Here is a 26569-nt window from a genome sequence, read left to right on the forward strand (position 1 = left end):
TATGGTGTATCACATTGATTGATTTGCATATATTGAAGAATCCTTGGCATTCCTGGGATAAAGCCCACTTGATCATGGTGTATGATCCTTTTAATGTGCTGTTGGATTCTGTTTGCGAGTATTTTGTTGAGGATTTTTGCATCTGTGTTCATCGATATTGGCCTGCAGTAGTTTTTTTTTTGTGACATCTTTGTCTACTTTTGGTGTCAGCGTGATGGTGGCCTCGTAGAATGAGTTTAGGGAGTGTTCCTCCCTCTGCTATATTTTGGAAGAGTTTGAGAAGAATAGGTGTTAGCTCTTCTCTAAATGTTTGATAGAATTTACCTGTGAATCCATCTGGTCCGGGGCTTTCATTTGTTGGAAGATTTTTAATCACAGTCTCAATTTCAGTCCTTGTGAGTCATCTGTTTATATTTTCTATTTCTTTCTGGTTCAGTCTCGGAAGGCTGTGCTTTTTTAAGAATTTGTCCATTTCTTCCAGGTTGTCTATTTTATTGGCATATAGTTGCTTGTAGTAATCGCTCATGATCCTTTGTATTTCTGCACTGTCAGTTGTTAATTCTTTTTCATTTCTAATTCTGTTGATTTGAGTGTTCTCCCTTTTTTACTTGATGAGTCTGGCTAATGGTTTATCAATTTTGTTTATCTTCTTGAAGAACCAACTTTTAGTTTTACTGATCTTTGCTATTGTTCCCTTCATTTCTTTTTCATTTATTTCTGATCTGATCTTTATGATTTCTTTCCTTCTGTTAATTTTGTGTTTTTTATTTCTTCTTTCTCTAATTGATTTAGGTGTAAGGTTAGGTTGTTTATTTGAGGTTTTTCTTGTTTCTTGAGGCAGGATTGTATTGCTATAAACTTCCCTCTTAGAACTGCTTTTGCTGCATCCCATAGGTTTTGGGTTGTCATGTTTTCATTGTCATTTGTTTCTAGGTATTTTTTGATTTCCTCTTTGATTTCTTCAGTGATCTCTTGGTTATTTAGTAACGTATTGTTTAGCCTCCAAGTGTTTGTATTTTTTACAGTTTTTTTCCTGTAATTGATATATAGTCTCATAGCATTGTGGTCGGAAAAGATACTTGATACGATTTCAATTTTCTTAAATTTACCAAGGCTTGATTTGTGACCCAGGGTATGGTCTATCCTGGAGAATGTTCCATGAGCACTTGAGAAGAAAGTGTATTCTGTTGTTTTTGGATGGAATGTCCTATAAATGTCAATTAAGTCCATCTTATTTAATGTGTCATTTAAAGCTTGTGTTTCCTTATTTATTTTCATTTTGGATGATCTGTCCATTGGTGAAAGTGGGGTGTTAATTACTACTATGATTGTGTTACTGTCGATTTCCCCATTTATGGCTGTTAGCATTTTCCTTATGCGTTGAGGTGCTCCTAGGTTGGGTGCATAAATATTTACAATTGTTATATCTTCTTCTTGGATTGATCCCTTGATCATTATGTAGTGTCCTTCTTTGTCTCTTGTAATAGTCTTTATTTTAAAGTCTGTTTTGTGTAATATGAGAATTGCTACTCCAGCTTTCTTTTGATTTCCATTTGCATGGAATATCTTTTTCCATCCCCTCACTTTCAGTCTGTATGTGTCCCTAGGTCTGAAGTGGGTCTCTTGTAGACAGCATATGTATGGGTTTTGTTTTTGTATCCATTCAGCCCATCTGTCTTGGTTGGAGCATTTAATTCATTTACATTTAAGGTAATTATCGATATGTATGTTCCTATTACATTTTCTTAATTGTTTTGGGTTTGTTTTTGTAGGTCTTTTCCTCCTCTTGCATTTCCTGCCTAGAGAAGTTTCTTTAGTATTTGTTGTAAAGCTGGTTTGGTGGTGCTGAATTCTCTTAACTTTTGCTTATCTGTAAAGGTTTTAATTTCTCCATCGAATCTGAATGAGATCCTTGCTGGGTAGAGTAATCCTGGTTGTAGGTTTTTCCCTTTCATCACTTTAAATATTTCCTGCCACTCCCTTCTGGCTTGCAGAGTTTCTGCTGAAAGATCAGCTGTTAACCTTATGGGGATTCCCTTGTATGTTATTTGTTGCTTTTCCCTTGCTGCTTTTAATATTTTTTCTTTGTATTTAATTTTTGATAGTTTGATTAATACGTTTCTCAGCATGTTTCTCTTTGGGGTTATCCTGTATGGTACTCTCTGTGCTTCCTGGACTTGGTTGACTATTTCCTTTCCATGTTACGGAAGTTTTTGACTATAATCTCTTGAAATATTTTCTCAGATCCTTTCTTTTTCTCTTCTTCTTCTGGGACCCCTATAATTCAAATGTTGTTGTGTTTAATGTTGTCCCGGAGGTCTCTGAGACTGTCCTCAGTTCTTTTTATTCTTTTTTCTTTATTCTGCTCCCTGGCAGTTATTTCCACCATTTTATCTTCCAGCTCACTTATCTGTTCTTCTGCCCCAGTTATTTGGTTATTGATTCCTTCTAGAGTATTTTTAATTTCATTTATTGTGTTGTTCACCATTGTTTGTTAGCTCTTTAATTCTTCTAGATCCTTGTTAAATGTTTCTTGTATTTTCTCCATTCTGTTTCCAAGATTTTGGATCATCTTTACTATCATTATTCTGAATTCTTTTTCAGGTAGGTTGTCCATTTCATCTTCGTTTATTTGGTCTTGTAGGTTTTTACCTTGCTCCTTCATCTGTAACTTTTTTTTTATCGTTTCTTTTTTTTTTTTTTGATGGGTAGTGCTGTATTCCTGTCTTACTGGTTGTTTGGCCTGAGACGTCCAGTACTGGAATTTGCAGGCAGTTGGATAGAGCTGGGTCTTGGTGCTGAGATGAGGACCTCTGGGTGGCCTCACTCCAACTGATATTCCCTGGGGTCTGAGGTTCTCTGTTAGTCCAGCGGTTTGGACTTGGAGCTCCCACCACAGGAGCTTGGGCCCAACCTCCGGCCTGGGAACCAAGATCCCACAAGCTTTGTGGCATGGTTAAAAAAAAAAAAAAAAAAGGAAGAAAGAAAGGAGCAGCACAACATGAAAGAGAAAAAACAAAATAGAAAGATTAAAAATTATATTAGGAAAAATAAAACTATAATTGAAACAACTGCAACAAGGTAAAATAAAACCACAACAGAAAAAAGAAGGAAAGGGGGGGGGCAAGCCAAAAGGAGAGAACAATAACAAAGTATAAAAAGTAAAATAAAATTAGAAAAATAAAAGGTTTATTAGGAAAAAACAAAAATATGAAAGAATCAACAACAATGAATCAACAATGTAAAACAACCCCAATCTAAAAGAGGAAAAAAGAAAAGAAAAAAAAAAAAGCCTTGGCCATGGGGGTGGGGTTTAGGCTGGGGTGGCACTTAGGCAGGGGCAGTGTTTAGGGTGGGGCGGGGCTTAGGCAGGTGGGGGGGTGACGTTTGAGCATGGGGTGGGGCCTAGGTGGGTGACGTTTAAGCGTGGGGCGTGGCCTCTGCTTAGGACCTGTGGGGAAGAGGAGAGGCAGCATGTGGAAAGGAGGGCCTCAGGAGTGTGGAGTTCCGAGTTTGGAGGTAGGGCGCTGAGTGAGGGTGTGTGGGTGGGGTTTAGGCCCAGCTCGTTGGAGGGGGTCTCCGAGTGTAGAGTTGGGGCCCTGGGTGGGGGTGTAGGGGCGGGGCTTGGGCTCTGCACGGCAGGGGGGAGGCTCCAAGGGCAGAGGATTAGGCCGGAGAGCCCAACAGGCTTCCCGGTGCCTAAGTGGACAGGGTAAGCACTGGCTCCATTCCTTCGTGCCTCTCCCCCACCGTCTCTCCCAGGGTCTCCCCCGTCGCCACTGGACCCCTAACCGTGGGTGGGTCCCGCTGGGTGTAGGAACTCCTCCCCTCCCCCAGCCACCCCTCGGGGTGCTGGTCCTGGAGGTCTGGCCTTTACTTTTGCTCCCCCTTCCCTCCCACTCCCTCAGGACCCACCGGGCTGGAGGGGGCCTAGGTGGGCAGAGGATCAGGCCCGGGGTCTCAGCAGGTGGGCAGGGGAAACCTGGCCATGCTCCCTTTTGATCCTCTGCCCTCCCAATGGTCCCCCAATTTCCCCCTTTTCCCCTCCCCGAGCCACCCTTCAGGGGTGCCAGTCCCATCCTGCCTCCACTTCTCCTCCCCCTTCACTACCCCCACGCACTACCGGATCGCTGGGGCTTCCTCCCGTCCCTTTAGGTGTCTGTGGTCCCCCTCTGGTGCCTGGTAGGTGCCCTGGTTGTGAGGAGACGGGAATTTCGCATCCTCCTAGTTTGCCATCTTGACTCCGCCCCCGAGTGTCCTTTTTACTTTTTCCTTCTCTTTCAACTCTTTAGAAGCTACTTACATTTTTTAATGTGATTGGTTTATTAAGAATTCAGTTGTAGGGAATTCCCTGGCAGTCCAGTGGTTACAACTCTGCGCTTTCACTGCCAAGGGATCGGATTCAGTCCCTGGTTGGGGAACTAAGATCCCACAAGCCGAGTGGCGTGGCCAAAAAAAAAAATTCAATTGTAAAGGGAAAGGACTTTCTGAATGTTTTCTATGAGATTCTGCATTTGCCTCTAAATATCTCAGCTATCTTCTCTCCATGTTTGTGTGTGTGTGTCTGTCTGTCTCTCTATGTGGAGGGTGGTGGAGGGAGTATTCAGGTTCAAAATATTTAGTTACTCAATACTCTTCACCTAATGATACACCATCTTCATCAGTCTGTATAAGACCTTTCTCTTTTTATTGTATTTTTCCCTTCTTCATCTTGTTTTGTATTTCAGTTTCTTTGATGGTTATTTTTCTTCTTTATATATCAATTTTGACATTTTTATGTTTTTCCAGAAATTGATCTAAGCCAGTGCTTCCCAACCCAATCATGTTGCTGCACACATAGAAAATAATATGTGCATGCACAGTGGGATATATGAGGCCAAAGGCTACAGACAAGGGTGTCTGGCTACCACCCACCCCGTGGACCACCCTGAGAGCTAAGAGCAGTATCTCAACATAAGTATAGCCCATCTGTGTTACTTTCCATGACACACTAGTTGAGAAGCTCGATCTAGACTTTTGAATATATTTGTGTATAGTTCATATCCGTCAATGATGTTACAATGGGTCACAAAGATAGAATTGTTGATATAGCTCCTGTCTTTGGTATGAAAAAGCAAAGCAGTGAGTAATTTCATCTTAATTAACCCAGGCTTAGGTCAGCTGCTGCCATGTATCTGGAGGACAGGAAAGGGGCAGAATGAAATGATCTCCCTAGAGCAGGACAGATACAGTCAGGTTGGGTCACTAGACTTATGTTCCTGGAGTGGCAGGTGGAAAGGAGTAGTTTACCATTGTAGACCACTAGATACCTACTTATTCAGATATTCAGGCAAAGTGTAGTCTGGTCTTACAAATTATTTTAAAACTTGGGTAACATTGATACTGGAGAGGACAGAAAATCACAAGATGAGTTTGACAATGTCGTCCAGCACAGCAGTTTTCAAACTATGATGTCAGGAATCTTTTACACTATTAAAAATTATCAAGGACCCCAGAGAGTTTTTGTTTATACGGATAATATCTACCAATATGTACTGTTTTAGAAATTAAAATAGAAAATTTTTTAAATTGTATTTATTAATTCACTTATAAGTAACAATACATTGATTGTATTGGTAATATAACTAATGTTTTATGAAAAGTTACTTTTCCAAAACAAAAAAAAATGTGAGGATAGCATTATTTTACATTTTTGTGAATCTCTTTAATATCTGGTAGCTGTAGTCTCATATCAGTTCTGCATTCGATCTGTTGCTATATGTCATGTAAGCTGTGGAAAATTCCACTGTACACTCATGAGAGAATGAGAGAGAAAAGAATTAGTATGAAACTATAGAATTATGAGAATAATTTTGACCTTGCAGAGCTCCTGAAGAGGGTCTCAGAGGTCTCCAGGCACGCTTTGAGAAGTGCTGATTTAACAGAAAGGATGAATGCTAATGCTGGGCTCTTTGGAGTTTGACCAACCTATTTTATAAGTTATACTAAATGCCAGATGAATGATGTGGAATGAACACATGACTAGGTGTGAAGTTTCTCAAAGTTCTGATTTGAATTTTTTTTTTCTTTTGGTTGCGCCACAACGCATGTGGGATCTTAGTTCCCCAACCAGGGATCCAACCTGCGCCCCCTGCAGTGGAAGCATGGAGTCTTAACCACTGGACCACCAGGGAAGTCCCCTGATTTGAATTTTTTTATCACAGAAAAAATTCTTGGGACTTCCCTGGTGGTCCAGTGGGTAGGAATCTGCGCTCCCAATGCAGGGGGCCTGGGTTCGATCCCGGTCGGTGAACTAGATCCCACAGGCATGCGGCAACTATGAGTTCGCATGCCGCAACTAAGAAACCCGTGTGCTGCAACTAAACGTGCCACAGTGAAGAGCCTTCGTGCTGCAGCTAAGACCTGGTGCAGCCAAATGAATGATTAAATAAATAAATTTTTTTAAAAAAATTCTTTTCCAATCATAAGTCCTTATTTTTGGTTTTGTGCTTCATGCTATAGCACAGAATCAGTGCCCAATAAATATTTGTCAAATAAACAAATTTTCTTAGAGTCTTACAGCTGCCACTGACTTGATGCCAGTAGCTTTATGTCTTTCATTGAACTCTGAACTAATGAGGGCAGGATGTGAGCGTATGACAACTCTAGGATATTAAGTCTGCTTCAAGGTCTAGATAATAAAGCAATCTTGGCTTCACCCAAGTGATCAGGGTACAAACCCATCCCTGTTGTGTAAAAGAGGGTTTCTTGCTCTTCTCACTTTGCTGGAGGTACCGTCAGGGAGTACCCACACTGAACTATCTGTTCCTAGTAAAAATAATAATAGCTGCCTTTTAATGAATGTTTACAAAGTGTCAGGTACTGGGTTAGGCATGCATCAAGTCATCTCATCTTTAAAATAAACCTGTGAAGCAGATATTATTATCCTCATTCTGTAGGTGAGTAGCTTTCACAAAGTCTCTTAGCTGGTAAAATCTGTCTAACCCCAGGGCCTTTAATCACCTGACTGCATTGAGGAAGAGGCCTGGATCAGGGAGTAAAAGTAGGAATTGGAAAGGCAGTTTTTTGTTCTTGGATCTACCTCTTCATTCAGTTAACATAGGTGAGAGGAGACAGGGAGAGAGGATTCAGTGCTCTTATCTCTGATATGGCACCAACTCAACAGCAAAGGATGGCTGCCTTTTTTTTTTTAATTTTTTTCTGGCCGTGCTGCGGCACAGCACATGGGATTGTAGTTCCCGGACCAGGGGTCGAACCTGCGCCCCCTGCAGTGGACACGCGGAGTCCTAACCACTGGACTATTAGGGAAGTCCCAAGAATGGCTGCCTTAATTACTCTTCTGGATGCTGATCAATGCTGGGTCCAAACTGAGCTCCAACAGAATAAGGGTGGAATTCACTAGACCTGTTCCTTGTCAATTGCTGAGCAACTACTGAGTACAGAACCTTGCTAAATACAAAAACAGAATTCTCTGTGTTCACAAGGAGTTTAAACATGAATGGGGGTTTAAAATATTTGTACACAGAATTATATACTAGGAAGTATAAATTAAAGTATCTGTTAGCACTGGCATTTGAATGAAACTTTTATACCACTCGTGCAAAAGAGAGAAAAGAATGGGTTGCAGATGTGGCTTACTTTATCTGAATCAACGCTTCCCCATGGCTCAGGAACTTTGGTGATAAAGGTAAAAGAAGTTTTCATAGAGGAAGACAATAAACAAAGTTTCTTGTTTTCAGTCCCTCCCTTAGAGATAAATTCTGGATTCGAATGCAGATCAAGAAAATAGGTCAAGAGCATTCCATCTTACGCCTCCCAGTTATAATTTCATCATGAGACTCCCTAAGATGCTAAGAGAGCTAGAACTGGTTTTGACTTATTCTGAAAGTGACTACATAAAGCTTTTCCTAGAGCTGAGGCTCATAAAAATCTATGGTTGTGGAGAACAGAGAGATCTTTCTTGAAGAACCAAGGAATAATTCCTCAATTTTCAAAGATCTAAAAGTTATAAGTTAGTTATAATCAATGATATAACCATGGAATCTTAGAAAGAGAAAAAAATCTTTTATTTTTTAAATTTATTTATTTATTTAATTTATTTATTTTTGGCTGCATTGGGTCTTCGTTGCTGCACGCGGGCTTTCTCTAGTTGTGGCGAGCGGGGTCTACTCTTCATTGCAGTGTGCGGGCTTCTCATTGTGGTGGCTTCTCTTGTTGCGGAGCATGGGCTCTAGGCGCGTGGGCTTCAGTAGTTGTGGCTCACGGGCTCTAGAGCTCAGGCTCAGTAGTTGTGGCACACGGGCTTAGTTGCTCCGCGGCATGTGGGATCTTCCCGGACCAGGGATCGAACCCATGTCCCCTGCGTTGGCAGGTGGATTCTTAACCACTGCGGCACCAGGGAAGCTCGAGAAAAAAAATCTTATACGTCATCTCATATAACCCCTTCTTTTAGACGACAAAACCAAAACCCAAGAATTAAGTGACTTGACCAAGTTTATGTGACTTATTAGTGGTAGATCTGGGACTAGAATTGAGTACTAATAGGTAATTTCTTTCTTACCACTCTTCATAGTTTCCCAATTTCTTTCTTCAGAGCTCCTGAAAGTTCTAAGTATTTCCGTATAGTCTTTTGATTAGGCAGGAAGGTGACCGTGACCCGGGATATTTGTGTTTAGGAAGAGCTCAGTCTCAGTTATACTTTTCCCTCCAATTAAGATCGTCTTGATCATTTGATATAAGGAAAATTACCATTTATTAAGCACTTTCCTTGTGTCACGGTCTTCATATATGTAATATCATAGTACCTGCAAGATTCATGTAAAGTAGACCCGCTTCTAACATTTTAATGGGAATATGAATCCCCTGGGAATCTTATTAGTGCAGATTCTGATTTTGCTGGTCTGAGATGGGGTTCAAGATTCTGTATTTCTAAAAAGCTTCTAGGAAAAACCAGTAATGCTGTTTATCTGTTGGCCTTATGTTGAGTAGCAAGAATCTTAATCTTATAGATGAAAGAACTGAGCTTTAGCAAGATTAAATAAGTTGCCCAAGTTCATACAGGCAGTAAATGGTAGACTAGTGATTTGATCTAGCTCTCTCTGACTCTAAAGCTCAAGATGTGATAAGGGAAGCCAGGGAAAAATGGAAAGAGAGCTTATGTTCCAATATTTCTTCAACAAGTCACTTCTCAAATGAGTCAATGGCAGAATCCAGGACTAAATCAAAAAGTCCTGGCTCCCAGCCAAGTGTTTCCCCTTTTTCCTCTTATCAGTCCCCTAATCAGGATCTTTGCTTCATGCTTGGCAAACCATTTTTAGAATTGGCTTTTGGGTTTTCTCCATTACAGGTATATTGCCAAACCCTGTGCACTCCATGTTGGCATCCAGGACAGTGGTCCTTATCAGGCCCAACCTAATGCCATCCTTGAAAAGGTGTTCATATCTGTTACCAAGGTAAGTGGGCAAAGAAACAGAGGAAGATTCGTGTGGGGGTTTATCCCATAGGGCAGGGGAGGATAAAAGAGCAAGTATTTCCAAGGGTAGGGATAGGATGGGATGATCTTTCACATTTGGGTAGTCCATAGAGCTATTAGGAAAACTTTATCCACTCAGGGAAATACCTTTGGGCCAGGATCCCTTAAATAAGTCACATTTACATACATTTGAGTTCTGGGCCTAGCAGCCACCACCACCCCTCCTTCTCCCCCAGACACACATCATATTTTGATTTTGTTTTTCCCTGCTCCAGCTCTTGTCATTACCTAGTTGCATAATCAAATGGAGATGGTACTGATAGCCTTTGCGGTTGGGTTTTAATATCTCTTTTTACTTAGCTTGGGCTGGAGGGAGAAGACCAAACAAGGATGTGTATAGATGAATGGTAAAAGTCCTTGATGTGTAAAATAGTACTTCGTACTAAAAATGACTTTGGGGATGAAAGCTGGAAAGAAAAACATTCCTTAAGTCACTATAGTTATCGCCGCTTTGCCATTCAGCTAGTCAAAGGGATTTAATGAGATGTTTGAAGAAAAAGGGATGTTCTGACTCTGGTCATACATCTGCAGTATCCTGATGAGAAAAGGCTGGAGGGCCTGTCAAAGCAACTGGACTGGGATGTCCGAAAAATCCAATGCTGGTTTCGCCATCGGAGGAATCAGGACAAGCCCCCAACGCTCACTAAATTCTGTGAAAGCATGTAGGTGTGCAGAAGGAGGTGGGGAGTGAGGAGAAGGGTGGAGTATGACTGGACTAAGGTTTTCTTTTTGGAAATCACTTCTCTTGTTAGGATAACAGTCAATAGATGTGGAGGGCTAACTCTGTTATAGGCTGGGAAGAAGAGAACTGGAAGCCTGATCACCTTTAGTTTCTTGGACATGCTTGCCCCCAAGCTAGATGTAGTTCCATTTTGTGCCCCTTTCCCAAATAAGTTGGGAATGAATTCCTATACCGGCACTTACATAGGTAGATATGCATACCCTTGTACACCTTGGTAGAGATAATACCAGCTTGCTCTAAATTGACATTTTAGTGGGAAGCATCCCTTTTCTGGACATACTATAATCCATTTCACTGGGTTTTTGCCGATTATCCTCTGGACACCGAGCACTGTATTTCTCATTGTCATGCAAAAAAATAATAATAATAGGCACTATCATCAGGGAGTCTAATATGGAAGAAAAGTTTACTAAAGCCAGTATACACTTGTGGAAATCTGTTTTAAACAGAGGCTGGAAGATTTTTATCTCTTTGGCTTTTTCGGTAACAGTATTTGTCCCTATTATGGGAACTTAATTTCTTACCAGTAACTGTCTTATCCCCAAATCTGCTATCTTGACTTCTTTACTTCACAGACTTTCTTTTGAGTGAATATGTATCTAACTTCTACTTCTTGCCCATCCAGGTGGAGATTCACTTTTTATTTATGTATATTCTGCTATGGAGTTAGATTTCTCTGGTCGGTGAGTCTGAACTTTCTCTGGTTCTCCTTTGGGTTCTAATCATGCCTACATCCCTGAAGATAAGAGTTAAATACCTTTAGATTTTGTCCCTCACTCCCTTTTTTTTTTTTTCTTGTGATTTTTTTTTTTTCTTGTGATAAGCTAAATAGATTGTCTTCTGTCTGGGGCCTGACATCAGTAACCTCGTGACTACTGTTTCTCCCATAAATAATGCTAATAATAAAAAAATTAATTAAATCAGCATAGTACGTGATGGTTTACAAAGCACTTGACAAAGTCCTGTTCTTTCAAGGAGGAGACATTACAGAAATGAAGTTAGTAACTCATTAAAGTGGGTAAAACAGGTATTATTCCTGCTTTTCAGTTAATTGTCAGAGTCAAAGAAGAATTTCAGGCTTTTTGATTCATGAGTCCTCTTTTTTTTTTTTCACTGTACCACAGTTTTCCTTTAAGTGCAATAATTGAGGCTTCAAAATACATGAAACATAAAAAGGCAGAAAGAAGGGAAAAGGAAGAGAATAGACAAATATACAATCATATTTGGAGATTTTAATACTCTTTGTAATTGACTAAATCACTAGACAAAAATCACTGAAGATGTAGAAGATTTAAACAACACAATCAACCAGTTTGGCCTAACTGACATATATAGGACACTACACCAACAGCTGAAGGATATGTATTATTTTCAAGTGCACATGGAACACCAACTAAGACCATATGTTAGGCCAAAAAATTAGTCTCAGCAAATTTTATTTATTTTTTATTTTTTATTTTTTTAATAAATTTATATATTTTTATTTATTTATTATTTTTGGCTGCATTGGGTCCTCATTGCTGCGCGTGGGTTTTCTCTAGTTGCGGCGAGCGGGGGCTACTCTTCGTTTCGGTGCACAGGCTTCTCTTGTTGCCAAGCACAGGCTCTAGAGCACATGGGCTTCAGTAGATGCAGCGCGTGGGCTCAGTAGTTGTGGCTCGCGGGCTCTAGGCACGTGGGCTCAGTAGTTGTGGCGCACGGGCTTAGTTGCTCTGCGGCACGTGGGATCCTCCCGGACGGGGGCTCGAACCCGTGTGCCCTGCATTGGCAGGAGGATTCTTAACGACTGCGCCACCAGGGAAGCCCTCAGCAAATTTTAAAATATTGAAATCTTACAAAATATGTTCTCTGACCATAATGGAATTAAAATAGAAATCAAACTAATAATAAGATATCTAGAGAAATATTTGGAAGTTAAACAACTCTTCTAAATAACCCAAAGATCAAATAAGAAATCATAGGGAAATTAGAAAATATTTTGAATTGGATGATACTGAAAATACAACATACCAAAATGTGTGGCATGTAGCTAAAGCATACTTAAGAGGAAATTTATAACTTTAAATGTTTATATTAGAAAAGAAGAAAGCTTTAAAATCAATGACCTAAGTTTTCACTTTAAGATCCAGAAAAAGAAGAGCAAAGTAAACCCAAAGTAAGTTAAAGGAAAGGAAAAAGAAAAAAAAAGCAAAAATCGATGAAATAGGCATTAGACAAATAATGGAGAAAATTAATAAAGCCAAAAGTTGGTTCTTTGAAAGGTTTAATTAAAATTGATAAACGCTTAGAAAAAAAACAAGAAAACAAATTACCAGTATCAGGGAGAAAAAGAGGCTATCATGGGGATTTCCCTGGTTGTCCAATGTTAAGACTCCGCCTTCCAATGCAGGGGGTGCAGGTTCGATCCCTGGTTGGGGAACTAAGGTCCCACATGCTGCGGGGTGTGGCCAAAAATTAAAAAAAAAAAAAAGAAGAAGCTATCACTATATATCCTGTAGACACTGAAAGAATAATAAGACAATATTATGAACAATTTATTAGTAATGAATTCAACAACTTAGATGAAATGGACTTAATTGAAACTCCATTCGAGATTACTACTTTTGACTTGTGAATCTTTGGCATGGAGATCTCTCTTTCAGTTATTAAATGAAATCATTGTCTTCCTGCCTCCCAGTTTCCTATATATTCCAGGTTGTGATGTTTCCAGAAACTATCTTAGAGCTCTCTCATTGCTCTTACGTACCTCAAAGCATGGTTTCTCTCTTTGTAATAACACTTTCTTTTTCTAGAAGAAAAGTCTAGCCGTTTAGTTACCCTAAATTCTGTCAAGAGGGATTCCTTTTTCTTTCCCAACTCTTTTGCCCCAAGCATAGAGAGAAAGGGATTATATAGATGAGCCAGGGGAGAATTCTAAAGGCTGACTTGGATTATCTGTTTTCTCTTAGTCGCCTTGGTTCTGGGACACCCGACAGTGCTGGCACAGTTACCCTTATCAGGTAGGATCTGAGCCCTTTCAAGACAGGGGTCTTACGTGTGTGTGTAAGATGGGGTTGGGGAGAGTACACTGACAGTCCCAAGGGAAGATGGCACATTTCCGTGGGATTCTTGAGGGATTAGGGACTGAGTCTCTTTGAGTCATATATTCAGGGTATCTATTTTTGGGGTCCCCATAGCAGTGAAATCCAGTGATCTGTTTGTTCCAGGTTCCTATATTCACCCTAATTGGGCTGGAAAGAAAAAACAGCTTCCTGGCACTTAATGAGGTGCTTTCTGGTTCATGTGTCCCTTTTGAATCCCTCAAGATTTTCTACTATGGTTCTAGTCCATAGTAGAAAAATGTCAGGGGGCTGCTAACAGTAGAAGAAAGAAAGGCCTCAGTGTATTTAATCCCCTGAAAAGCACTAATTGCCCAGAATTCTAGACACACTGATTTGATTGTGCTATAGTATGTGTTAACCTTACCTGATCTCTGAAAGATGAGAGCTGAAGATGTGTATGTGGAAGGGAAGAGGTTTAAGTCTCTGCCCCAATCCAAGGTCTGTTAGCTATTGCAGATCTTGGAAGATGATGGAGAGGAAGGTTATTTAATAATTTGGGGTATGGGTCCTCTGAGACGGAGAAATTTGGGGAGATGGAATGAGTCTTTGACTAGCTGGTATTCTAACTACTTCTTTCTCTCTTCCAGCCTCTCACAAATGGGCTTTATTACTATTATATCATGGAATTGGCTTTCTATTGGTCTCTGATGTTTTCTCAGTTTACAGACATTAAAAGAAAGGTAAGGACATTGGCTCCCTCAACTCCCTGACTTATTGCATCCTCCTTTCCAGCAGCTGTCATTATTGTCATTGTGACAGATTCTCTGCCCTGATTGGGACCACAGAAGAGGGAGAAAGTAGGTTTAATGGGACTTTAGCTCTTTGTAATGTTCTCAGAAGTGAGACCTGACTAATGATGAAGTATATTTGAGGCATTCAGGGCAGCCCAGGATGAAAACAGTTAACCATCTAAGAAGCATACCCTTTTCCTCATTTTCTCCAAGGTTCTAACATATCCAAAGCTCAGGAAACTTAGTCTGAGCTTTGTCCCTAAGCTCAGGACATAGGGATAGTAAGGCCTGATCCAAGAAAAGCCTTGATTCCAGAAAAGCTAGATCTAGATCTGGCTTTTGTTTGGCACTAGGGACCCTTGTTCCCTCTCTGTTCTCCCTTCTTGGTGACCCCACTTACTTAAAGAATGTCAATTGGAAGGGGTTTTAGATGATTTAGTTTACCCTTTTCTTACTGTTTAGGAAACGAAGATTCAGAGAAGTGAGTTGACTTGCCCACAGAGTGGCAAAGTTGGAAATGACTTAAGTTTTTTATAAGCAGACAGAAAGGGCAGAATCTTCACCTTTTATTGGTGTCCTGACATAACTGACATAATGCAGTTCCAGCAGCTCTAACCCTAATCTGTCACTAACTCGTGGTTATCTTTGGTAAGGAAAATCAGGGTTAGCCTTTGTGGGAATGGATTGAAATTGATCTGGGTTATTAGTTGTTGTGTAACCTAGAAGCTTGATACACAATTCAGATGCCTTTCACCCTCCTATGATTAGGAGACACAGGTCTCCTTACTAAAATTTTATTTTAATACATGACACATATAAAAAGGTTTGTAATACATATGTTGGTTTTAAAACATTCTAGAATGTGTATTTGTAAAGTCATCCCCAACTCAAGAGCTAAAATACACCATTGTATCTGTCTCTGTGGAGAGCACAGACTTTATATCCTTGCTTCTCTGATGCAAATTTACCTGCCCTCTCCCACCCTCTCTCCCTCACTGGGCTGGGAAGTATTTATTAGATATGTCCAATAACTCAGGTATTTAGAGATTTCTCCAGGACTAACCTTGGCATTTGAACCCAAGAGGAAGTTTGAGCTTTAAATCTGAAAGCAGGAAGTGCTTGTAGTAAGATGGATTGTTTAGCATGTCTCTGAAATGTTTTGGAATAGTTTAGCTTTGCCCCCTTCACAAACCTCCCCTTTCCGTTAGGTCCCTTTGGTTGAAATTTCCTTCATCGAAGCAGAAGAGTCTTAGACTTTCAAGGATATCTGAAATATCTAAGGCTTGTATGCCTTACTACCACCTGGGAAATTATTTCCAAGTGTCAGCTCAGCACCCAAGCTCTACATGTTCTGCAACTACCAAAGAAAATTATTCTTTTCTGTGTTTTGAGCTATATTAACGTAGATTATGGGTCAGTCATTGACGTAGAGAGTTTTGGGTCAAATGTTAGGCAGCTCCTTGAGGGAGAATTTAAACAAAATGGAACTTCTAAGGGGTGGGATAAGACCCTCTGAGAACAGTGCAGGACATTGAGTTGGCCGGCAGCTCTATGGCCTTCCCTTTACCTGCCTGTTTTATTTCCATTCCTTCCTAGGACTTCCTGATCATGTTTGTGCATCACTTGGCCACCATTGGGCTCATTACCTTCTCCTACATCAACAACATGGTTCGAGTGGGAACTCTGGTCATGTGTCTACATGATGCCTCAGACTTCTTGCTGGAGGTAAGACCCCAATCCCCCTTTCCTCACTATTCCTCTTTCTTTACTTTTCTTCCTGAGAACTGGCTTTCTCCCCAGCTCAATTCTTGTCTTCCTTTCTCCAGGCAGCCAAGCTGGCCAATTATGCCAAGTATCAGCGTCTCTGTGACACCCTTTTTGTGATCTTCAGTGCTATTTTTGTGGTGACTCGTCTAGGAATCTATCCATTCTGGTAAGTGTTAGGGCTGTGGAGCTATGGTAGATACGTAGCCATAAACTGGTGATACCTTTCACCAGTTTAGGGAACAGACCACCAAGGTTCCCTAACCCTAAATATTGCTCTGCTTCTTCCTTGACCTAACCTGACCCTTTATGGACTCTCAAAGGACCTCATTTCCCTTGCACAATATTTCTAGTGAGGTGTGATCTAGACTGAGAGCATCCAGCTCACTTAGCTGTGGCTCTCCTGACTCATCTCTGAGGAGCAGTCTTCATTTTATGCCTAAGTAATTCCTTTGCCTTCTTTTGTACTGATTACAAAATTCTCAGGCTCTTGCTTGTTTTCCTGCTCTGTACCCTGTCTCCCACTCTGACCAACACACACATACACCACTCTCACTTCTACACTCACTACTTTATGATACAAAGTCATTTTCTCTGTGGGTTGGAGATTCTCCTTAGTCTGAGGGAATCAGCTACCAGCTGTCCTATATGTGCCTGAGGATCTGAGTAACTCCTAGGATTATGATTAAAATCGGTGTCCCAAATTTGTGAAACTCTGTATATTTGAAGTGATTAATAATATGACTTATTCTATCAGTTGCTAAGATTTCTATATCTTTCCTTATCCCTAAAGATAGAAAACTCCATGGGCCCCTTTCTTTATTCTTTTCTCACTGTGGATGAATATCTCTGGAACTTCAACTGATAGAAGGTATGGGGAGAAAACACAAGGTTCTGCTTTCCAGGGAATTCAGCTTCATCCCTATCTGTCTGGCTTTGACTCTGGAATCTGACCATTGGCCTCCCTCTTACAGGATTCTGAACACGACCCTCTTTGAGAGTTGGGAGATGATCGGGCCCTATCCCTCCTGGTGGCTCTTCAATGGCCTTCTCCTGATCCTACAGGTTCTGCATGTCATCTGGTCCTACCTAATTGCACGAATTGCTTTCAAAGCCTTGATCCGAGGAAAGGTGAGGATGAAAGATGGCTTCTTTCTTTGGGGCTGGGTGGGAAAATAGGTATTACCCAGCAAAGAACCTAGGGCTCCAAAGTTTCCATCTTTTCTTTAAGTATGAGTGTTTAGCCATCTAAGACATGACTTAGATGTCAGAGGAAGGATCTGCCTTCTTCCTGTCCTTTAGGAATGACCATTGTAAAATAATAAACAGGATTAGGTTTGGAGATGACCTCAACCATTTCCTACCCCTTACCTACCTACTTCGTGGATTTCATATTTTTGTTTTTAGCATGGGAGCCTTTTTTCAAAGGAAATCATATGCAGAGCTCCAAGATATAAACTGTATAAAAGCAGAGATGTTAGACTGCCTAGGAGTAGTTTGGTAAGTCGCAAGCCACCCCAAGATGGCCACACTGTGATGTTCAAGATATGGTTTATGTAAGGGACTAAGTACCAATCTCACCTTACTGTTGGATGAGGCAGGGGTCTTAAGTGAGATAGGTCTTCAGGGTTTCAAATACCCATCTTTTGCCAAGAGCCCAAAAGCACAAAGAAAGATCATTCAGTGATAAAACTCATAACTGAATTTTGCAAATTCTGAAGCAATCAGACTGTGATTAGCCTGCGGGCTGGGGATTCAGGCTTCGGTAATACACAATCCCAAGGGGAGGAGCTCTGGTAGAGGATACACTGACTCTAGGACAAAGGGATGGAATGTTTCCCAGGAATATATGATCCCTTGTGTCACTATTCTTTATGGCTGCAATTGGTTTCAGAACTTGCTCAGTGTGCCTGTGCATCTTGCTGTAGCTACTGGACATCTCTCTTCTCCCCTGCTCTTTCCTGACCAGGTGACCTATCCAGGAAGGATTAGACCCAGACTCTGTACTCTCCACTCTTTTCTCACCTCCTTCCTTTTTTCTATGCCTGGTGGGAGCTGGACAGTTTCATCTCTTGCATGTAAGTGTATCTGTGCTTCTAGTGTTCAGTGAAGCATGTCTGTCTGAATGTGTTTCTCTTCCTTCCTGCTTTCCTTTCTGTTTCCCTGGGTTGTATCAGAGCATGTATCTCTGCTGACTCCAGCTACGGTGCAGGTCTGATGAATGGTCACATGGGAGGCAGCTACTGGCTGAAGAGTGAGGTGGTTGGTATGAGGACTTCAGCATAGACGGACTTGTAGGGCTGCTGGCAACCTACTCCTCTGGGCCTCCCCACATCTGCACTCCTGTGACTAGGGGGTGTGCAGGGCACTGAGGAGAATCAAAGAAGCAAATATTTTCACTTCTTTAAAAAACTCTGCCATTTTATATGGAGCTCAGGTTGGGCCATTGTTGCATGGAGCTCAAGTTGCCATATTCTTTTTCCTAAATTGAGGCAAGATTAGAGTCTACTCATTTTTTTTTCCCTTTCTGTTTTCCTTTCCTTCCCACCCACCCACCGCCCCCCTCCTTTTTGAGCCTCCCTTTCCCTCAAATCTAGACACACTGCCCTCTGGTGGAAATTTCCTAAAGATCAGATAATCAGTTCGTTATCTGGGTTCAGAGGTCGATAACTATAATAAACCATAGAATCTTAGAGCTAACCAAAGCAATTACCCCACCCCTTGGCAACAGCAATTGTAGTTTTGTTTCCTTCTCACCCCCTTCTCTTAGTTACTTTAAAAAAAAAAAAAAACCCACACATTTATTATCCTTCAGTTCGGGAGGGCAAAAGTCTGACATAGGTTTCACTGGGTTTCTCTCCTTTACTTCTATGGTCCACGGTAGAGAATCTGAAATACTTTGCTTGGTATGCAGGATAGTCCAGATTGAAAAACACTGCTCTAATCCAAATCCTTCGTTTGAAAATATAGAACAAAAAGCTCAGGTTGAAAGGCAAAGAGTCATAGAGAGTAGCATGATTCGGACTGGGAATTTTTACTCGCTGACTGCCAGTCTGCTTTTCTTTTCACCATACTGTGTATCTTGGGGTTGCTCAAGAGGAGTAACTATCAACACCCTATGACACTAGTCATAGGGTGTTGATAGTTGAGCCCAGGAAGAGCCCAGCTGTGGATCAGCTTTGGGGATAAAGCAAAACTCTGAATAACCAAAACTGCAGTGGCCACACCACCAGAAGACAGAAGCAGTGATGATAGCCATATGTATTGTTTGTGTTGGCCTTTTCTTTTTTGAGGTACAGGAGGAGAAAGGGTGTCTGTGGAGTTCCCTTCAAACCTAAACCATGACTGGGTGAATGATTTCAGCTCTTTTAGGCTGGTCCTGAAAGATAAACTCCTCTACCAAGATGGCTACTTATTCCATTGAGAACGGAATTAGAGATGATGAGAGAGAAACCCAGAAAGCAGGCAAAGGATATTCACAACAGTCTCTGTGGTCCAGATAGTATTTTGAGTCAGGTGCCACCAGAAAGTAGGCCAGATTGGGAGCAATGCCCAAACATGGGCTCTGTGGGCTTTGTCTGTCTTATGATTCTAGAAAAGTTCTGTCCTTACCTTTTCTACCTTTGGCCCCATCCCACCCAGGTATCTAAGGATGATCGCAGTGATGTGGAGAGCAGCTCAGAAGAAGAAGATATGACCAGTAGCACAAAAGGCCCCTGTGGCCGCAGCTCCAGCAATGGTGCCGGTCGGGTGAATGGTCACATGGGAGGCAGCTACTGGCTGAAGAGTGAGGTGGTTGGTATGGGGACTTCAGCATAGATGGACTTGTAGGGCTGCTGGCAACCTACTCCTCTGGGCCTCCCCGCATCTGCACTCCTGTGACTAGGGGGTGTGCAGGGCACTGAGGAGAATCAAAGAAGCAAATATTTTCACTTTTTTTAAAAAAACTCTGCCATTTTGTATTTAATAGCCTCCAGGTTCTTTCAGTAATGTTATTTGCTCTGTGTGTGTGCGTGCGTGTGTGCATATGTGCGCGCATGTGCATATGTATTTGTGCATATGCGTGAGTTTCGTTGCCTAGGTTGGGGCACAAGCCTGGTCCCCTTTGAACCCACCTCAGTCCCAGATTTGGCTGCATCTTGAATTATGCTGGCTCCAGAGAGTCCCCTCCCTTGTTGCCCATGGCTCTTGAAGCTCTGGCCATCTGAATGGAGCAGCTAAGTTCAGCTCCAGGTTTCTGCACTGTTCCTCCTTTGGAGCTGGAATGTTTCACATGACGTTATATAGAAACAGACAACCATGAATGGATGGCCAGGATTGCTGTGGCCCCTAGTTAGGTCCCCTTCCTGCCACCTGGTAGTGATGGACAGCTGCTGATAGATACCCTGCTCTTTATTCAGTGGTACGCAGGGAGTTGGGGGGTGGGAGGAGCAGGTGAGCTGAGGGCTGGAGGACAGCAGCCACTGGGTGAGCTGTTAACGGTTTATACTATTGTTTACTCTTCTGTGATTAAAAGTGCTTCAACCCTCATCTGCTGTCTCAACCTCTTTAGTGACTCTGCCCCCAATCCCCTGAACCCATAATCTAATTAAGAACTTTTTCAGGTCTGATTCTAGAGGCCATTGGACACCAAGTTTTTCCTTTCTGTGCATGCTGGAAAGAGAGTGCCTGCATTTTAGGGCTTTATATTTTAAGAAAAAATAAACATGTGTAGTGACCATAAGAAAAAATACTGAGCAGATGAAAGCATGTATATTACTAAAGCAACAAAGGCTGTGGTTGAAGAGCTAAGACACCTTGAGTATTTCCTGTATTTCCCATTTTATTGAATACAGAGACTGTCAGTTAACATCTTAAGATTGCGATAAGTGAGTCTAAGCAGATGTGTTCTCTTTTAGTTCTGTTTCCTCTTTTAGCCTGTGGAGAAACAGTCTTCCTAATCTAGATTTTTCTCTAGTTGAGGTCAAGGCAAAATTACTAATAGTAGTATTCATCTCTTAGAATAGTTTTCCATTTAGTGAATATTCAGATTACCAAAATATTTCCAGATATTTGTGTACATTAAGACATATGGTGTGCTTCATTGTTAGGGAGATGGATAAAAATTGAAAGAAGTAGGTTATTCCAAGAATCAGATAACTCATTTGATGTTCATTGACATTATTGGGATATTGACTCTACTAAACTTACTGAGTGGCTGGATTTTAAAAAGACTTACTATAGGGCACGGAAAAATTAAGTTCTAAAAAGTCTTACATAGTTATTTGGTCAGAGCTAGTCAGGAAGACTAAAAGACTAGGGTCTTACATTTAGTTCCTCAATTTGCCGTATTGTTGAATAAATTAGTAATTATGAAATATGAATGAAAATGCTTTTGAAAGTCAGACAAGGTATGTATATTGCCTTTTGAAATTTGAACAATTGCTTTGTAAATACAATCTGAATTAGTTGGCCCAGTTAATCTGACACAAGGTGCAACCAAGTGGTATAATAATTAAAGTAATAATTGCTAACACATAGCTCTTTATTACATGCCAGGTACTGTATTAAGCACTTTACATATGATTAAAATACAGCAAAATAGGTTAACTTGCCTAAATTCAAACAGCTAGTAAAGAATCAAACTCAGAGTCTCTATTCTTAACCACTATACTGTAACACTTCCCAAGACTTCATATGAGGAAAAATAGTTGTTGAAGAAACGTTTAGCCAGAGGCATAGACTGATTAGAGTTAGCCTTGGATGAGTGAATTGACATTAGGGTCAGTTATAGGAACAGGGTCTTGTTCTGAAGAGGAACTATATGCATATAGTTAGAGTGGGAGATGAGAGAGAGGTTGCTAGGGAGTTTGAATACAGAGCCGGAAGATAATAGTGTTAACGGGGGGCAGCAAGACTGTCATGAGGCCAGTTTTATAGATGGCCTGGGAAGGTTTTATGCCTGAGAGGAAGGCCCCAAATCAGTGCAGAGCAGGTTAGATGCAGACCCATCATCCCTACCCGAGAACTAGGAATATTTGTAAGAGAAGCAAGGCATTACCTCTCCTCTGTTGAATGTAAAAGAGTTTTAACTTTATTATTTATTGAAAAGATAACATGTTTGTATAGTGCTTAACTGCTCTGAAGATGATTTCACAACATCAAAACGTGAACTTCAGAACACTTCTGTAAAAGTAGGGATTATTATCCCCATTCCATAAATGAATGTTCTGATTGTCTATTACTATGTAACTAACCACCTGAAAACATAGTGGCTTGAAAGAACAATTATTATTTCTCATGGTTTGGTTGGTTGAATGAGCCCAGTTGGAAATATCTCATGTGGTTGCAGTCAGATGGCAGCTGGGAATGGAGTAGTTTAAAGACTCAACTGAGCTGGACGTCAAAGGTGATTAACTCGTGTGGCTAGAAGTTAATGCTGGCTGTTCCCTAAGAACTCTGTCAGGGCTGTCAACTAACGTACCTAAACATGACCTTTCCATGCCTTGGGTGGTTGCATTCCATGATGCAGGGAGCAGAAGTCACTAGGCCAATTAAGAATGTGGACTGGGGGAATTCCCTGGTGGTCTAGTGGTTAGGGCCGCCAGCGCTTTCCCTGGTGGCCCAGGTTCAATCCCTGGTAGGGGAGCTAAGATCCTGCAAGCCGAGCGGTGTGGCCAGGAAAAAAAAGAAGAATGTTGACTGGAACTGGCACACATTACTCCACTATATCCTGTTGATCAAAGTAGTCACAGGGACCACCTAGATATAAGGGGGTGGTGAGATAGATTCTACCTCTTGAAGCAGTGGCGAGGTCACTGCAGAAGAGCATGGGCAATGGGAGGTATGGTTGCATTCACCTTTGAAAAATTCAGTCTGCCACAGTGAGAAAATTGAGTCTCAGAAGTTGTTCAAAAAACACAAACATCTTAGATTGCCTATAATGTATCATGAGCTTTTGCATTATCACAATCCTAAAAATAATCATATGAGTTTGGTTAGTGGGTGATAGTATGCTGATTTTAAACCAAGTTCTTCAGACTTTAGATCCAGTATGCCTGCAGGAGGATATTTTCAGTTCAATAAAATATTTATTTAGTGCCTACTTTACGATAGGCACTGTGGCAGAGAAGCTGGGGACACAAAGATGAACAAGATCTGGTTTCTACTTCAAAGATCTCAGACTGCAGTTAGGAAAGGAAAAAAAAAAATGATACAATGTGATAACTATTCTAAATTATTCTTGGCAAGGTGGGAGAAAACTTGAAAGTGGAGCTGGGCCATTAAAGATGAGTAGAGCTTTGCCAGGAAAACAGGAATAGGAAGGTGTTATGTTTGGAAGAGATGGGAGTATATGAAAGCTATCAGTTCTGTCTTTTTTTTTTAAAGTATTTATTTATTTATTTATGGCTGTGTTGGGTCTTCGTTTCTGTGCGAGGGCTTTCTCTAGTTGTGGCAAGCAGGGGCCACTCTTCATCGCGGTGCGCGGGCCTCTCACTGTCGCGGCCTCTCTTGTTGCGGAGCACAGGCTCCAGACGCGCAGGCTCAGTAATGGTGGCTCACGGGCCCAGTTGCTCCGCGGCATGTGGGATCTTCCCAGACCAGGGCTCGAACCCGTGTCCCCTGCATTGGCAGGCAGATTCTCAACCACTGCGCCACCAGGGAAGCCAAAAAAAAAAAATTTTTTTTTTTGACCGCACTGCGTGGCATGTGGAATCTTAGTTCCCGGACCAGGGATCGAACCCACACCCCTTGCAGTGGAAGCACGGAGTCTTAACCACTGGACCTCCAGGGAAGTCCCCAGTTCTGTCTTAATGTAGACTAAAATAACCTGAGACAAACATCCAGGAATGGTGGATAAAGTTGTGGTGTGTTTTTTTTTTTTCTTTAATGCACAGCTGAGCTTCCAAGAAAGGGACACAAAAGATGCAAAGGTATTGAAAACTAGAGCAGAAGGCAGAACAGCTGATGCAGTTACTGAAGGGAGAGGAGAATATAACCTAAGCACTTGGGTTTTAATGCTGACAAGAGACAAGATTGCGGCCCCATGCAGGAAGCTGGAACTGAGACCTCCAGTTAAAGCTGGGACCCGGAAAGAGCAACAGCAAAAGGGGGAAACTATCAAAAATTCACACAGTTGGCAAAAGGAGAAAGCAAAGAAATTTGAATGCTTGTGTAGTCAGGATGCTCTTGAGAATTTTCTCAAGTTCTGGGCCCACACTTCATGTGAATCTGAGAACCTGAATGTATACTTCCTGTGTGGTCTGGGAAACATGACAACCTCCAACCCCGTCCCCAGGTAAGAACTTGCAGGAAGTGCTCGCTTCGGCAGCACATATACTAAAATTGGAACGATACAGAGAAGATTAGCATGGCCCCTGCGCAAGGATGACACGCAAATTCGTGAAGCGTTCCATATTTTTAACCTAAATGTCCATCATCGGATGAATGGATAAAGATGTGGCACATATATACAATGGAATATTACTCAGCCATAGAAAGAAACGAAATGGAGTTATTTGTAGTGAGGTGGATGGAGTCAGAGTCTGTCATACAGAGTGAAGTAAGTCAGAAAGAGATAAACAAATACAGTATGCTAACACATATATATGGAATCTAAGGGGAAAAAAAAAGTCATGAAGAACCTAGTGGCAAGACGGGAATAAAGACACAGACCTACTAGAGAATGGACTTGAGGATATGGGGAGGGGGAAGGGTAAGATGTGACAAAGTGAGAGAGTGGCATGGACATATATACACTACCGGGTGTGAAGTGGATGGCTGGTGGGAGGCAGCCACGCAGCACAGGGAGATCAGCTCTGTGCTTTGTGGCCACCTAGAGGGGTGGGATGGGGAGGGTGGGAAGGAGGGAGATGCAGGAGGGAGGAGATATGGGAATGTATGTATATGTATAGCTGATTCACTTTGTTATAGAGCAGAAACTGACACACCATTGTGAAGCAATTATACTCCAATAAAGATGTTTAAAAAAAAGAAAAAAAAAAAGAACGTGCAGGAAAATTGATTTCAGATCAATTATCTATGGGACTGCTCTGGAAAGACCTGTACATGATGATGCAGACAATGTGGGATTCTTACACTACCACCACCACCCCCCACCAAATAAAAAAGTTCCAAAAGATTTCCTCAAACCTGCAGCACATATAACTAACAAAATACAAGTATCCAGAGTATGAATAATTTAAAAAATGACAAAGACAACCAATAGCAAGAAAAGGAGAGGGGGAGGGAGCAAAGGATATGAATAGGTGATTCCTAGAGGGTGAATATGCCAATGGATAATCAATAAAAAGGTGATCACCTTACTGGAAATCCATGATATGTAAATTAAAATGAATAGAAACCCCTTGACACCAACAGAATGAGGAAATGTTGCTGGTGAGAGTGACATTGACATAACTGCTTTGGAAAAGCAACTTAACTAGTAAAGCTAAATCTTAGTAATTGGTCTTTTATAGAAACTAGTACAAGGATACTCATTGCATTGCTGTTTATAAGAGGGAAAAAGTGGAAGAGACTCAGTGATCTTTCACTAGAGGAATGGAATAAATTGATTTACTCATATAATTGGAATATTATACAGCAATTAAAATGAAGAGCTAAGTTTTCCTGTTAATATGGATCTATTAGTCTGAACCAGTAGGGCATATATATATTTATGTATAAATTTAAAAAAAATTTATTATAGGGAATTGGTTCATATGGTTTTGGAGGCTGAGAAATCTCAGGATCTGCAGTCAGCAAGCTGGAGATCCGGGAAGGCTGATGGTATAGTTCCAATCTGAGTCCAAAAGCCTGACAACCAGGAAAGCTGGTGGTGTAAGTCACAGTCCAACTCCATAGGCAGGAGAAGACCAGTGTCCAGCTCAAAGACAGTCAAGTAGACAGAAAGACTGCCCTCTTCATCTTTTTTTAAAAATTAAAGTATTGTTGATTTATATTATATCAGCTTCAGGTATATATTTTTTAGATTCCACATATAAGTGACAACATAGAGTATTTGTCTTTCTCTACCTTATTTCACTTAGCATAATACCCTCCAAGTCCATCTGTGTTGTTGCAAATGGCAAATTTTCATTCTTTACAGCTGAGTAATATTCCATTTTATATATATATATATATATATATATATATATATATACACACACACACACACACACACCACATTTTCTTTATCCATTCATCTGTTGATGGACACATTAGTTGCTTCCATATCTTGGCTACTTTAAATAATGCTGCTATGAACATTGGGGGTACATATATCTTTTCGAATTAGTGTTTTCATTTTCTTCAGGTATATACCCAGGAGTGGAATTGTTGGATCATATGTTATTTCCATTTTTAGTTTTTTGAGGAACCTCCATACTGTTTTCCATAATGGCTGCACCAATTTACATTCCCACCAACAGTGTACTAGGGTTCCCTTTTCTCCACATCCTTGCCAACATTTGTTATTTGTGGACTTTTTGATGATAGCCATTCTGACAGGTGTGAGATGATATCTCATTGTGGTTTTGATTTGCATTTCCCTAATGATTAGCACTGTTGAGCATCATGTGCATGTTGGCCATCTGTGTGTCGTCTTTGGAAAAATGTCTATTCGGGTCTTCTGTCCATCGGGTTGTTTTTTTACATTGAGTTGTATGAGCTTACTCCATCTTTTTGTTCTATTCAGGCTGTTAATGGATTGGATAAGGCC

General features: G+C 41.1%; 1 protein-coding gene and 1 non-coding gene across 3 annotated transcripts in view; both read left to right on the plus strand.

Moving 5' to 3' along the window:
• Positions 1–20400, plus strand: part of CERS5 (ceramide synthase 5) — a 35088-nt gene extending 14688 nt beyond the window's left edge. Inside the window, exons 2-11 of one of the 2 annotated variants that reach the window (XM_007179343.2) lie at positions 9347–9452; positions 10064–10194; positions 10900–10957; positions 13223–13273; positions 13963–14055; positions 15703–15831; positions 15933–16039; positions 16845–17001; positions 17840–17948; positions 19513–19647. In XM_007179343.2, the coding sequence (XP_007179405.1) occupies positions 9347–9452; positions 10064–10194; positions 10900–10957; positions 13223–13273; positions 13963–14055; positions 15703–15831; positions 15933–16039; positions 16845–17001; positions 17840–17948; positions 19513–19520 (949 nt within the window). In that variant the 3' untranslated portion in view covers positions 19521–19647. Of the gene's footprint in view, positions 1–9346; positions 9453–10063; positions 10195–10899; positions 10958–13222; positions 13274–13962; positions 14056–15702; positions 15832–15932; positions 16040–16844; positions 17002–17839; positions 17949–19512 lie in introns of both variants that reach the window. The other variant, XM_007179342.2, reaches the window with a different exon arrangement.
• Positions 20401–24165: 3765 nt separating this feature from the next.
• LOC114237650 (U6 spliceosomal RNA) lies at positions 24166–24272 on the plus strand. Its single transcript, XR_003623189.1, has one exon. It is a non-coding gene; the product is annotated as a U6 spliceosomal RNA (small nuclear RNA).
• The last annotated feature ends 2297 nt before the right edge of the window (positions 24273–26569 follow it).

This window comes from Balaenoptera acutorostrata, chromosome 11 (assembly GCF_949987535.1).
Source record: "Balaenoptera acutorostrata chromosome 11, mBalAcu1.1, whole genome shotgun sequence".
NCBI classification, from domain to species: Eukaryota; Metazoa; Chordata; class Mammalia; order Artiodactyla; family Balaenopteridae; genus Balaenoptera; species Balaenoptera acutorostrata.